The sequence below is a fragment of the Eucalyptus grandis genome, chromosome 11 (genome assembly GCF_016545825.1).
Source record: "Eucalyptus grandis isolate ANBG69807.140 chromosome 11, ASM1654582v1, whole genome shotgun sequence".
Taxonomy (NCBI): Eukaryota; Viridiplantae; Streptophyta; class Magnoliopsida; order Myrtales; family Myrtaceae; genus Eucalyptus; species Eucalyptus grandis.
In genome coordinates, this window is record NC_052622.1 from 45,033,214 (window position 1) to 45,047,528 (window position 14,315).

Genomic DNA, 14,315 nt, shown 5'->3' on the forward strand with positions numbered 1-14,315 from the left:
TCCGTCTCTCTCTTTCTTTCTCTCTCCTAGTCATGTCCAATTTTGTCGTGACTCGCTTGGTGTAGTCAATAGTTTTTTGTCCCCATCTTCCGCTCTAAATTATGAGATAGACTTTGGCCCACCACCAGAAATCATTATTTTTTATCCTCTTCCATCATTCCAACGGCTCCTACGCCTTTTATTCACCCTCAGATTAAGACGATAATCACTGAAATCTTCCCCTCCTCCCCAAAAAAGAAAAAAAAGAAAAAGATTTTAACAGACTCAAAATTTGCAAATTTTTGCTTCATTAGATCCAAAATCTTCAGCAGATTTTATTAAAAAAATTTTTTTTTATTGCATACCAATTTTAGTGTTAGACTCGAGATTGAAAACATTTTAAAAAAATTCTTTGTCATTTAGCGCGAATATAAAATAATCAAGCGGGGCAGATATTTTAATCGTTTCTTCCATTAGATTGAATAGTTCTCGAGGATAAGGAATTTGATTGTTTTAACTTGAAGCTCGGATAAGCGCTGCATTGAGATAACGTAAATCCCTCCCCGCCGGAGATTTTCAGATTCGCCAGCTAAGAGATCTTGATTAGCAACGTAAACCAATAATTAGCCCGGTTAACCCGATAGAAAAAATAGAAAAAGAAAAATCTTCACTGTATGCTTTTCGCATCGAAAAAAAAAAAAAAAAGGTGGCAATCGGCCCGTCCGTCGCTGTGACAACGGCGGATGCTCCGATGAGGGAACTAGTTCTTATGAATAAATATTTGTCGCGAAATAAGCGGATTTGATCGAATGGGTCTTATCTCTGGGTAATCGGACAATTATAGAGAGGGAGCAAATCTGGGTAGGCACGTGGAGCCAACCATCACGTGACGAGACGTTAATTATTATTTTTGTTTTTTGGTAGGGCCCGAACGGGTGATGGACATCTTCATCATTATCATAGACCAGTCCCCCCCACCCTTCCTTCCCCCTCTCCTCTCTTTCGTAAAATGTCCATTCTTGTGTCCTCTTTGGAGCGAGTGGTGAGGCCCAACGTTTTCTGGGCCCAACCTGTGGGCCTTGCTTTCGATGAATAAAGCGAGTAGTGGGGCCCAAAGAAAACGATTGGATTTGGCCTTTTTTGTTTCACCAAACCAAAAAAAAAAAAAAAAATGAAAGAAGAAAGAAAAATCAAACAAATAAAACCACCAAAACTTGTTAAAAGGGATTGATTCTTAAGCACGAGACCACGAGTCCGATTCGAACTGTGAACGGATCTTTTCCAAATGGGTCGTGCCGTGCTGTTCATCTGCGACTTATCTCGTGCACAAGAACGAATTTTTTAACCGTTAACATTTTGGTGGTGCCGCGGTGACAAGCTTGTCAAATTTTTGTAACTTCTAGTCGCATGTGATGCCGAATGGCTAAGTATTCAATAGTGGGGTATGAAACCTTTTTATGGCAATGCTTAAAGGAGATTTTCATTGCTAACTAACGCCTCTTTCGTCATCGTAATCATACAAAACAAGATCGACAATGTAATATGACTTTTTGTATCTTCATGTTCAGGTTCCGCATCGCGTGCCTATTCTCATGTACTTGAGGTTATTCGACATTGCACGACAGCTCAATTTCAGTTTAGAGAAATAACGAAACCTAATCAAGTTCTATTCATTAACTGATACGTCAGGGGACCGCTATCTATTCTTGAATAGGGCCCCGCTTGTTCATAGGTCCGTTGCACCACTCTCGTCTTGTATACCGGTTTTAGTAAGTCTTTCTCGAGGCTACCATTCCGAAACCGTCCGATGGGGGAGCGGATGGGACCCACAACATGATGCCAAATTGCCAATTACCGCTCAAAGCTCGGGGGCCTGCGTCCTTTTCGCCCCCCCACCACGCGAACTTATCGCTGAATCAGGCCCCATACCTGATCCAAAAAGCGTGCACTGAATATTTTATTGCTTCGGTTTGCTAGGTGCAACGAGCGTTTTCTTTTTACAAATAAATATTTTAGAACTCTGTTGTGAAAGTAGAAATTAAAAGAAATTGTTTTGAGAAATCTCAATTTACGTACTAAAATTCAATTGCATAATTATTTTTATAAAAGTTTAGTACCATGAAAAACTCAAACCGATATGCTGATTTTTTTTTTACTATTAAAAATCTCAAACTAGTATAGTTGTAATAATACCATGGAAATTTCAAATTTGTACAATTATGACAAATTTACATTCGATTACTTTTTTAATACCACAAAAAATCACAAACTGATATGCTTGTAACAAATGATGAAATTCAATCATGCAATGTAGCATAGAACCAACATATTCTTTCAGGACAATAATGATGCAGAGATCACTTCATTATTCTTAAATTAAATTAGGGATTTCCAGATTACATTTCAACTTGTGGTATATATAGAAAAGCTCAGCATATATAATGCAATAGTGCATATATAATATGGATGCTTGCCGACTAGGTAATTTGCCTTTTTATATGAGAGCTCTTGATGAAATTTGGTCATGCAATATAGCATAGAAAAACATATTGTCTAATGACAACATAGAATAAAGAACTAATGATAAAGGAATGTACTCCTCACTTTAATCAATATTTAAACATGTTACTGCGATTGGGATTCGACAAAAAATATGAGCACATACTAATGTGGTAAAATCACAACATCTTAGATTCATTGATTTTAAGAGACAATCCGGTCCTCACAATTTCTCGTAAACTAGTTGAATGATCGCTTAAGTGCTTCCGCTACTGTGGGGATGAACTTTTATGTGGTAGGGTCACTTGTTGGAGGCAAGCCACCGAGTACGACGCTTTCTAGATGTTTGTCTAATCAAAACTAATGTACTTATGTCTCCATTGAGAGCTGTCACCATCGGTATCCTCTTCCATGATTGTAGATGTAGGTAAATTCATGATTCCATTGAATGTTGCATCGTCCATGAAGCTTTGCTCGATTGGCCTTCTTACATTGATGAAATCCTCAATATCCAATGCAGAGATCGCTAAGCATGGATGAGACACCAATGCCAAAATGTCCCCTTTGAACTTGTGCAATCCAATGGATGCTACTCAACATGAGGACCCGAAAACAAAGACGTTGTCTTGGATGGTTCCATGTTGATGTCTTGGACATCGATTTTGTTATTGAAGTCAAAAGAATCCCTAAGTCGATGATTTTCTCCAATTTTGATAGGCATGCTTAGGAACAATGTAGTGCCTTGTTTTCCACCACTTTCTCCTTTTTTAAATCGGATTTTGCATAGAGCAATCTGCAATTTACATGTCAAAAAAATACTAAGATGTGAAAAAATTATGCTATTTTATCAAGTAAAACTATGGAGAAAAGAAAGCAAGTCAATTACATGAGTGCATTGTGATTAACGAGGCTTTCAGAGATCGAGGAAAAGAAAAAGGACAACTATTAGGTTTTCCATAATACACGATGAAACCCTAAGACATAAGGGCCGCACTATTCAAATCACTACAGCACGATGTTGGACTCAATATTTCGAGAAAACTCTAACTTTTGACAAATAGAATATTTTGATCATAGTTTTTTCGGTTTAAGTGATGAAATTTTCGGTTTTTTTGGCTCTTCGGAGTCGAATTGTAGCCATTAATGGATCATGTGGAATTGGGTTTCATAACAGTTTCCTCGCCGTGTACTTTAAGCGTCGAGGTTGGGAATTCATGCTGTGCATTTCGCTTTTCTTGTTCTGGGTTGTCTCCTAAAATGCTGAATGCCTGGTTTCAGATTATATGAATGCCAAGAGGAGCAGACATAGGGATGATCCAAGGTTGGCTTTGTGGGCATTTGGCAGTGAGGCCTACTTCTCCATTAGCCCTGTGGAAGGCTTGAGTCAAGGGCAAGAATCCTTTCTCGGTGAACACTCTTGTTCCCTCTAAGTATTTGGTTTGTCTCTGTTTTCTTTCTTATTCTGATATTGGGTTTTTTGCGATTGCTTCTTTTTTAACACTAATGGTCTAGTAGGTAATGACATGCCTTGTTTTCGTTTTCCTCAATAGAATGGCATTCATGTTTCTGAGTGTAAGAGAGGTGATAGAGATCATATAATATTATGACAACCCAAGAGAGTCGTCTCTAGATTTTAATACAATTCTGAAACGTAGTATAGGGACATCAAGGTTTGAAAGAGTGAGCAACCAACTCTCAAATTTGATTTTGATACATCAAGATTCAACAAGTACCTATTTATAAGATACTAAATTTAGGCAAACTTCGTGCGCGTATATATAATTATTTTTATTAATAATTACGAGGTAAAAGCGTTGAAACCCATTTAACTGGATGCGAGAAAGTTTTTTATCATATGTATTTTGAATTATAAACTTTAGATCATATGTAACTATTGTTTTGTAATTTCTTTAAACGTTTTAGTGTTCTTATTTTGAAATGGAAAGGGCAACTCGCGAGTAGAAGTTAGGAGCAATATTTAAGTTGACCTCGGATTTAGCTTGGTCCGCGAGGGAGAGATCCCTTGGTTTTTTCCTTTTTTTCAATCGTGGGCTTGGGCCTCAGGAACGGAACCCGACCCGTTAATGGTGGATCCAGTTCGGTAACAGGATCCGATCCAAACGTAACAAACGGGTAAACTCCAGTTCCCGAACCGAACCCCAGAGAGAGCACCGAGCAGGAAAATATGCTGCTGCGCTCCGTTCGCGCTTCGCTTCCCACCATCGCCCGCCGCTTCTCGGCGGCGGCGGCGGCGACGGTGGCGGTGGAGATTCCGGAGGCCGCATCCGCCGCAGTGGACGCGGCGGTCGATTCGGCGGCGGGGTTCCGCCGGAGGCCTCGGTGTCCGCGGCCACGGGCAAGGCGGGGGATGATCCTGCGACCGCGATTGCGTCGGCCTCCGCGGCGGCGAAGGCGTCGGAGGGGGCGGTTGCTCGCCAGGGGGACGAGGGAGGACGCCCGGCGGCCGAAACCCAGCTCCGCCGCACCATCTCAATGCTTCGCAAGTTCAAGCGCTACGACCGCGCCCTCGTGGTGCGTGCTCTTCGAGCGTAGTATTCTCGCTCTCATCTTTGAGCCTGTAGTTCGGCCGGGTTTTCGTGCTGGAAATGTAGCCTCCACTGTGAATCATCTTCGCATCTATCATGGGGATCTGCTCTTTTATCGGTTCATAGTGCTTGCGCGTGCGATACTTACTGCCATATGGCAGCTAAACCATCCCTGGAATTTTTCGGGGGAGAAGAGGAGGTGATGATGACTGGAGCGAAGGTGAAGTTTCCTTCTAGAGATTTCGGGATTTTCTGCCACAGATCGGACATTTGGATGTTGAGGTCCTCGTACGGCTGCACAAATTTGATACTTGTTGAGCCTCTCATCTACGAATTCAACCGCACAAATATGATGTCTGCGAAAGATGAATGCTTGTGTACGTGTCCGTGTGTGTCATATGCAGTCTTAATGTTTTGCTATGTCGTTTCCTTCGCAGTTATGTGAATCCATGATGCTGCGGCAAGATATGAAGCTGTTCCCGAGAGACTATACGGTCCACCTTGAATTAATTGAGAAAGTTCACGGTCTAAGCAGCGCGGAGAAGTTCTTTGAGGATCTCCCTGCTGAGAAGAGATGTCCAAGTACCTGCAATGCTCTCCTCGGTCTCTATGCCCAGAAGCTTTTGCCCAACAAAGCTGAGGCCCTCATGGCAAGAATGTTGACTCGGGGTCTCTTGAAGAGCCCCATTCCCTATAACCACATGATATCGTTGTATACCTCCAGTGGACAACCGGAGAAGGTCCCTGGAGTGATTGAGGAGTTGAAAAGGCCACTTCACCGGACACCATCACGTATAACCTGTGGTTGAACGCGTGCAAGGAGCTAAATGATGTTGGAGCTGCAGAAAAGGTTTTCCGGGAGATGGAGAGTTCACAAATGCGTCCTAACTGGGTGACCTACAGTATTCTCGCCAAACTTTATATAAAGAATGCTGCTCTGGAAAAAGCATCCCTTGTGGTAAAGAAGATGGAGAGAAGGATTTCACGTGGAGATCGGGCTGCCTACTCATCCCTCCTTAGTTTGCTTGCAGACATGGGAGCTAAAGACGGGGTTCATCGGATATGGAATAGGATGAGATCGTCCATTCCAAAATTGAATGACAACGAATACGCTTGCATGATATCTTCAGTTACAAAGTTTGGGGAAATGGAAGAAGCTGAGAAGCTGTACACTGAATGGGAGTGGGTTTCTAAAACTCGCAATCCTAGCGTGGTAGACGTACTTGTAGCCGCTTATGTAAACAATGGCCCAATGGAGATAGCAGAGAACTTCTACAAGCGAGTTGTAAAGAATGGGGTCACTCCTCGTTACACTACTTGGAGGCATCTGATACGGGGTTTTCTGAAAGAGAAGCAGTTGGATAAAGCTCTTTATTATCTGTACATGGCTATTGCCAGCGTAGAAAAGTGGGTTTTTGACCGAGAGTTGATTGTGGCGGTATTCAAGAACCTAGAGGAAAGTGGAAATGTCGAAGGTGCAGAGGAACTTCTTGTTGTTATTCGGAATGCTGGCCATGTAAATACCAAGGTCTATAACTCAGTTCTACGCACTTATGCCAAAGCCGGTCTAAGGCCACTCTTTGTTGCAGAGCAGATGCAAAAAGATAATGTTAGGGAGGATGACGAGACGTCTAGACTTCTGAATGAAGCCAGCAAATTGTACGGACCGCATCAAAAGTTTTCCTGAGACAGTTTGAGGATTATTCTGGAACAAGTGGAGGAAATGTCCTCGAGCGTGAAGGGGGATGATTAAGGACCTTGATTATCATGGCAAATTGGATCACTTTTGCCGTGTGATCCAGTGTATATACAAGCATCTCTTGGAATTACAAGAAATATCTAGCCTTTCGATTGCAAATAATCAAGGCAATGAACTGAGTCACTCGGTTGTAGTCACATATCACTTGGGCGAGCCTGTTCATTTCGAAATCGTCTTGCTATTGAGTCTTCTCCAATCTTTTAGAGCATCCATCCGTCCCGGTCACTGCTAGCCATATCTGTTTTTGCTTGCATTGACTAAAGCGTTGGCGAGCTTTCTTGCCTTTTCCTTTTCGTCCCTGTGTACTGGGCTTGGAGAGGACGAAGGAGATGAGCTTCAAATTTCATCAAATGCCAAATGAGACAGAGATCATTCGATGTTGAGCAGTGTATATGGTATATGTGGATGGGCGAATTTCAGTTGACACTGGACAAAGAAGCTTGAGTTGTTAGTTTTGTCGACCAGACAATCAAAGTTAGGTATGTGTACTTACTCGCGGACCGGTGTGGTGTTGCACTGGTTCTTCTCAGGGTTCTCTTTCCCACCTCTGTTTTCACTTTGAAAAGTGGGTAAATGCCTCTGAAATCACAGTTCAGATGAGGGCCTCAGTTTCCGAGTTCTCATATGCAGATTGAAGTTTAAGCGACAACATCAGCGTTAGACAACGACCAAGATTCGAGATATCGGTGTTAAACGAACCCCAAGATTCAAGATTCAATATTCAGACGTGATTTGATCATAAAACAAAGGACTACGTGTGATCAAGAAATCCGGTCAAAGTTCAAACACTGAAAATTGAAAGTGGAGATGATGGAAAATTAATCGACCACGGATAACGTTTTTCATAAACTGAAAAAGAAAAGAAAAGGAACTTAGATTGAGGGAAAATAATCCCTTTCTAGCAAGGAGGAAACTATTTTTCCTAAACAACCAAACAAATAAGTACTAAATATTTTCTTTGAAAATGATTTTTATGGAAAATGCTTCATTGTCATGAAGTTTTCGGTAAAATAAATACACTTTGGTGAACAATGCTTTTCACAACTATCTCGACAAGCTCATGGTGGTTTTTCTCTAAGCATAATGGTTTGATAATTTATGTTGATTCATTGGGTAGACAGCTATATTGTGGAATCGAGGAATCGAGAGAGGTTTTACACTTACCTAGACTTAGCTGCTAAGTCCTCGTGTCAACATGCTAATTGGGATTATTCAGTCATTTGTTGACTGGATGATCGCCTTTTTCTCGAGTTTTCTCTTTGTTGGATCCCCTCCAATCTTTCAGAGCTGCCATTGACATGGGAAGTGTCCATGTCCTGTACAGTGCAGACTGTTTATTTTTCATTTAAATTGATCGAGCACAGTCCATTTATCATTCCCGGTCCCCTCCAGCTACTTGAGTGGTTACTAGCATTGGAGACAACAGACAGCCTTGTGTGCATCATCAAAATCCATAATGCACATCATCTTCATTTGGGAAACATACGGAGGAAAGAGAGATATCCGAGCAAGCATCGGCCTCAAACTTTCTTCAAATCCCAGCATTTGAACGTCGCAACTCACAATAATTATAGGTATCGTAATGGAAGCAATAGGCGCTTGATGGGAATCTCTCAAAGTTGTTCCATTTATCGACAGAAATGACATTCTCCGGAAGGGTTTGATCATTGGCATTATCCACGTCGGAGACGTGCAGGGTATCTTCGCAATTAGTGCTTGCCAAGGCCACCTCTGTTTCCACATGCTTATATTCCCTCGGTTTGAGAATAGTCTAGTGTGTTCTTTTCTAATTTCGCTTGTATGTTCTTGAAGTTATTTGATTCGGCAGAGTGGTTTGATGTATAATCAATCGATGGATGGACAGTTTAGGTGAGTAACTTTCCTTCTAGGACCAAAACCGAATATAGAATTTAGAGTGAAAATCATCAATTTTTGTTTACATAGTATAGTTTCCTTGTGGCATAATCTAGTAACTGTTCAAGATAGGATAAAATCGGATATAAATTGAATATACATTAAATAAAATTATCACATAAGGGAGGTTAGATAAAGACATATGGGAATTTATAATATTTATAATATGCAAGTTTTTTTTTTTTCAAAAAAAAAAATTAAAATTATATTTTAATATAAATAATATTTGAATTCTAATATAAGAAATTCAAAATTACAAAAAATAGTTTTTAATTTAATTTATTTTTATTTATATGTTCAAATTTAATTTTATCTTATAATATAAATTCAATATATAAATATATATTTATTACATATTTTATGTGTTTTAGTATTTTAGGTATATTAGTACAATTTTCTATTTAATAAAATTTTATTAGAGGATGATGGAAGGGAAAGAAAGAAAATAAAAATAAATTAATTAAAATAGAGAGGAAAATAAATAAAAACAAAGTAGATGAGTGTCACAAGAGATTTTCACCAATTTTGTTCGTAAAATTCGTGATTCACATATGCATTTATACCAAATCATATATAATATGATGTGAATATATCCGATTTTATTATTATAATCAATAGGATATAGCAAAATTCCATAAATTTCATATTCTATCATATCTAATCTTATCTTGGTTAAAAATTTAGACAATCAAATGTAACCTAAGAGGTGCAACCTCGATAGAATTCAAGCTAGACATATCACACATCAGTCGGTAATCTGATCAGCAATGTTACGATTGGGTTCATTCAATACTAAGAGATGGTTAATTTGAATGATAACTATAGCGAAATCAAAATTTGCCTCACCGAATGTGGATTATATCGGCCTTTCAGATTGGGAGTCGTTCTTGTCTTTAGACAATTAGGTTGGAAGCCAAATGAAGGTACCGTGTCACCCTACTTTTTTCACAGAATGACAGGCTATGTGCTTGAAGATTCATCAAATCTTCAAAGAACGAGGTTGGTGAGGTCAGTGAACAGCCAACGCAAGAAGTTTTCTTTTTCAAGTAATGTTAGAAATTCAAAAACAACGGCTACAGCACATCACTGTACAAGGGCTTACTTCGATGATTGAAAAGTAGAAAAGTCTATGCTTAGCATGACACGTGTAAACATCTGAGATCTAAGTCACCCACTTCTCTCCTAAACTTGCTCAATATGGTGAGAGCGCTGGCGGGTGGTTAAGAAGAAAAGAGGCATTCATCAATGAATGCATCAGCTCTCCGTGTGCCTCACATCCGTACCACCAAACCACTTTTCTATGATTATGGAAACCCCCCCACAACTAATAAATTCAAGTGAATGGATTTGAGCCTGTGAGTTAGCACACGAGACGTGTTCGATTCTCGATACCATCGAGCGTAGACGCCCATCCAGAATTCGCTCATGTCGTGATTACTCCACGCAGCAAGGGTGCATAGCGGGTCCACTTGTCAGGTAGAAACTAAAAATTTCCCACCTAAAAGAACGTACGGATGTCGAACTAGGTTGATGTTATTGGAGTAGCCAAGGAATCACGAGAAGAAGAGTAGGGGGGAAAATTGAAATGAAGGGGTTTACCGAACCCAACCTCTCAACCCTACCCAATCCGACGAGACTGCAAAAACTATTCCATGATATCTTTCTGTCGTGAATTGATGGACTCTTGTGTGCTTTTTGTCTTTCTCAAGTCGAATTATAAACCTCGTAGACAGAAACCTCTCTAAGTAGAAAGACATGTTTAGGTGAGTTGCAGGTTAGGGACATTGGAGGGGCCCTTTAAAAGGGACTCTTTCCTTTCTCGAACACCTTGGTGAAGAAACCAGTCGCCTCTCCGTCTCTCTCTCTCTCTCATTCATGCGCCGCGCGAGTGCGGAGACACGCATGGAGTCTTGCGATATATACATGGCTCGAGATGGCGAAGTCATGTTTGAAGGAGAAGGGATGACTCGGCTTCCATCTCATGTCCTAGACCAAACCTGCCAAGCCAAGGTCTCATCCTGTTTAACTCATTTTCCTCTCTCTCTCTCTCTCTCTGAAGCTCCATTTTTTCCTTTTCTGGTAAATCAAGAATGAAAAGCATGGGAAAGGAGCTTCATTCTTTCTCTTTTTTGCAGGGATACTTGAGGAATCAACACAACCAGCAACGACATAGTCCTCCTGCCCAAGTGGAAGCCGTTAAGCCTGAGACTCTTCGACCGGTACGTGGTAAAACCTTCTGTGTTCTACGGACGTTTAGTTCATCAAACTCCTTCCTTTTATAATTCTTCTTCGGTTTAAATGAATGTTCAGCGCGGCATTGTAGCTCACCTTTATCAATGCTGAATAATCCAGCACTTGTTTCAGTCATTTGGTGTGATTCTCTCTCTTTTTCATCACTGCAAAACTTTCATTTTTCATATTGAAAATATGACGTGTGTGTAGAAATCTTTTTTATTTTTTTATCATAGTACTATTGTAGCATTCTTTGAGCTTTCTAAAATTGTCTTGGGTTCAGGTCACATCTGCGCTCACCTTTCCACTGTCCTCAGCCGCTTAATCCTATTACTAGTTGCTAAAATTTGATATTTTTTTAGGCGCTGAGAGGGTTAATAGAATTTCTTCCTCGTTAAATCAAATGCAAGGTGAAGCCTCCGAATTTAAGATTGAGGTAATCGGTGGAAAGTTTATTCAGTCGGAATAAATTAACAACAATGAACTACCGGCAACTTGCCATCATTGTCGGTACTTGTTAGTAGATTATTTACACTTATTTGCGTTTCTTATTAACGTCTTGAGTTCACCAATTTCTGTTTTAGAAAATATCAGCTTAGACTAGAGTGATTTGTTAACTTTTCTCTAATTAAATTGCGCACTTGAGTTACTTAGCAACTTTACGTTTCTTCTGTTTACCAACTTTTCTTATTTTTAAGTACTTCCACTTACCCTTGTCTTATTAACTTTAATTATTGGTTTATCAACTTTTTTCCGATTGAGTTATTAACTAAATCCTTAGTTGTCAATTCCCGTTTGAGTGAGCTACCAATGTTTGTTTAGTTTTCTCTTTAATTTATCTAATATAGGTAATAGATTACTATCTTATCTTAATGGTTGGCATAGTAAGTGGTAAACTGGTAATTGCTTACCGTGTTACCCTAATATAGCTTGATAATTTGTACAAAAAGTCAGTAAATTCGGAACATTACTATCTTATATAAATAAAACACGCGCGAGGATAGAAAGAAGATCAATTACGGTCCTGGGTTGACGAACCCTTTGGTGTTCTGGTTTTTTTCCTGGGGTTTGCCAGGCAGAGGCCAGGTTGGTGGAAGTTGGTAAGTTAGTATAAAAATTGTTATTTTGCAAACTACAGAAAGATTGGTAATTATAATAAAGTATTAATAAATTGCCAACAAGTTATCTGAAAAAAGAAAAAGAAATTCACCCATCATTTTCAATATCATAAATTTTTGGACGGTTAGCAACACTTATTGAAATTTACCAACTCCGAGAAAACGAATAGAAATATGCTCCTTCGTCAACTCGTGATACATTTGTTAAAAAAAATAAAAATAGATTGATGCATGAAATAAAGGAAGTTATTTTGATTGATTATCAGCAAACAAAGCATACGGCGAGGTCTCATCTTAGGCCCAAAAATTTGTGTTCAAATCGGGTTTGTGGAGGACCTGGAATGCAAGCAGTTTTCCTGGATTCGGGTCGAAGGTCCGAGGGCACCGGTGTTTTTCTTCCCCAAACACCAAGTGCAAATGCCCAGTCAAACCGCAAGAAGCCAGGTAAGACACACTTGGATTTCAACAATTGTAATATCACATATTTATAGTTGTGTGTGTGTGTGTATATATATATATATTTAAGACGCTCAATTGACTCATTCTTCCTTCAAAACTACTATTAATAAAATAAAATCAACCTCTGCTAAAAAAATAACTTCTCTTTTCATTTTTAGGCAACTCTCAATTTATTATTTTTCTACCACGAACACTTGGTGCGATGCCCATCAAAATGCAAGAAACCAAATGAAACATATTTAAATAAGTTACCTACCTAATCCGCGTCGGCCGACCTCTTGAAACATGGGATTTCAAGGTTTTTTCTTTTTCAGACTTCTCATAGGTTAGATGTTAAAGAAGACAAGAGGAATGTTAAGCTTTTCATGCTTTGAGTTTTTTTCAGCACGTTTTCTATGAGAAATTTTGAGACAACACTGTGAATTTACATTCACAAAGAAACACTTGAAAAATTAAGAAATTGTAACTCTGTAATCCTTTGAATTCATAGAGATTATGAAATAACACCAATGGATTTGCTCAGATCAATTCACATAAATCTATGATATTGAATATGGTTCATTCATTATCATTATTATATTTGACTATTTCTTCTTCTCACGTTAGAGTTGAATCCTGAGATATGTTGGCTTTTAAGTTATTTCAAAACACAGTGCACAAAATGAAAAAGGCAGCATAACAAATGTGGAAAGATGAAAATATCTTAAGATTATGATTTTTAACAATAAGGTTTGTGAATAAGGTAATTACAATTTAGTTGATGGCTTGAACTTCCATATTGAAACAAAAAACAGAATAAGTGATATATCTAACAAAGTTCAATGCCTTGCAATCAACCATTGCAGCTTGTGCACCGGTCCTCCTACCTTCACGGGTCGTTCAAGCGCTCAACCTCAATGTGCAAGCCCTTGGCCTGCAAATTCCTCGAAGACCAGGTCCTATTTTGCAACTTTTTTTTTTCCCTTTTGGTGAATTTTTGCCTCCATATGTCTCGTAAAGAATACACAATTTAAAAAATAATTTTTTCTAAAATCGATTGCTCGTATCACTAAAAATAGTCAACTAATGAAAATATTTACATTATCAATAACAATTTATGTCTAAATATTTTCATGGATAGTGATAATATTTTTCACTCGTTCACTTTTGTAAATGAATAAAGTCTTAAACATTTTGGTTTTACTTTTTATTTTGGTCTGAAACCATTTAATTTCAATGTCAGATACCAAAGAAAAACCCAACAACGTGGAATGCAACCTAGTGAAGAATCGAGACGACAAGGATGCAACACAACGTTGTGTTGTATTACAGAGCCAAAGCTCCTCCTCCTCCTCCTCGGCATCGTCAGATTTGCTTCTTCCCAAAGAATGGACGTACTGATAAATATCTCTCGCAAAACTCCGAAGAAGATTCATTTTTTTTTTTCTTTTTTGGTCACCTCCGGATCGACAATAAAAGAGATGGCCCGTGCCTTCATTCGATCTTTTGCACAAATTATTTTGTAGTTCATAAGAGGCTCCAAGGCACGGACGCCGCAGAAAAAAATTAATTATTTCGAAGATGTGGTTTTCTACATGACCTTAACCCGACACCACCTTCCTTTCCGAGAGGATGAGTCGGGGCATGGGGTACTTTGGGTCGACACGCGGTGTACCGGTCCATCGTATTATTTAAGGGTGTCAAAAATACCCGACCCGACCCGACCCGACCCGACCCGACCCGACCCGAAAACGAAACATGTATAATACATGTTTCGTGTTCGGGTCGTGTTCGGGTAACAAATATAAAACAAGCAAAAGAAATGTGTTT

General features: G+C 39.3%; 2 protein-coding genes across 2 annotated transcripts; both read left to right on the forward strand.

The window, feature by feature from the left end:
• The first annotated feature begins 3,621 nt into the window (after positions 1–3,621).
• Positions 3,622–7,391, forward strand: LOC104427946 (pentatricopeptide repeat-containing protein At4g02820, mitochondrial). The gene is given in 5 exon segments (XM_039305373.1): positions 3,622–3,664; positions 3,757–3,868; positions 4,623–5,010; positions 5,462–5,792; positions 5,795–7,391. Coding segments are annotated over 5 exon segments (1,791 nt in total). The 3' UTR covers positions 6,712–7,391.
• Positions 7,392–10,423: 3,032 nt separating this feature from the next.
• Positions 10,424–14,067, forward strand: LOC104426667. Its single transcript, XM_010039796.3, has 5 exons — positions 10,424–10,707; positions 10,833–10,916; positions 12,314–12,491; positions 13,352–13,441; positions 13,729–14,067. Exons 1-5 carry the CDS (start codon positions 10,573–10,575, stop codon positions 13,884–13,886), a joined length of 645 nt encoding a protein of 214 aa, XP_010038098.1. The 5' UTR covers positions 10,424–10,572; the 3' UTR covers positions 13,887–14,067.
• Positions 14,068–14,315: the final 248 nt, after the last annotated feature.

Bases quoted from the DNA above. Each gene is read 5' to 3' on its own strand.
- LOC104426667 (XM_010039796.3), top strand. From the start codon at position 10,573: ATGCGCCGCGCGAGTGCGGAGACACGCATGGAGTCTTGCGATATATAC. The intron at 10,708-10,832 runs GTCTCATCCTGT...TCTTTTTTGCAG, and splicing joins ACCAAACCTGCCAAGCCAAG to GGATACTTGAGGAATCAACA. The intron at 10,917-12,313 runs GTACGTGGTAAA...ATTGATTATCAG, and splicing joins AGCCTGAGACTCTTCGACCG to CAAACAAAGCATACGGCGAG.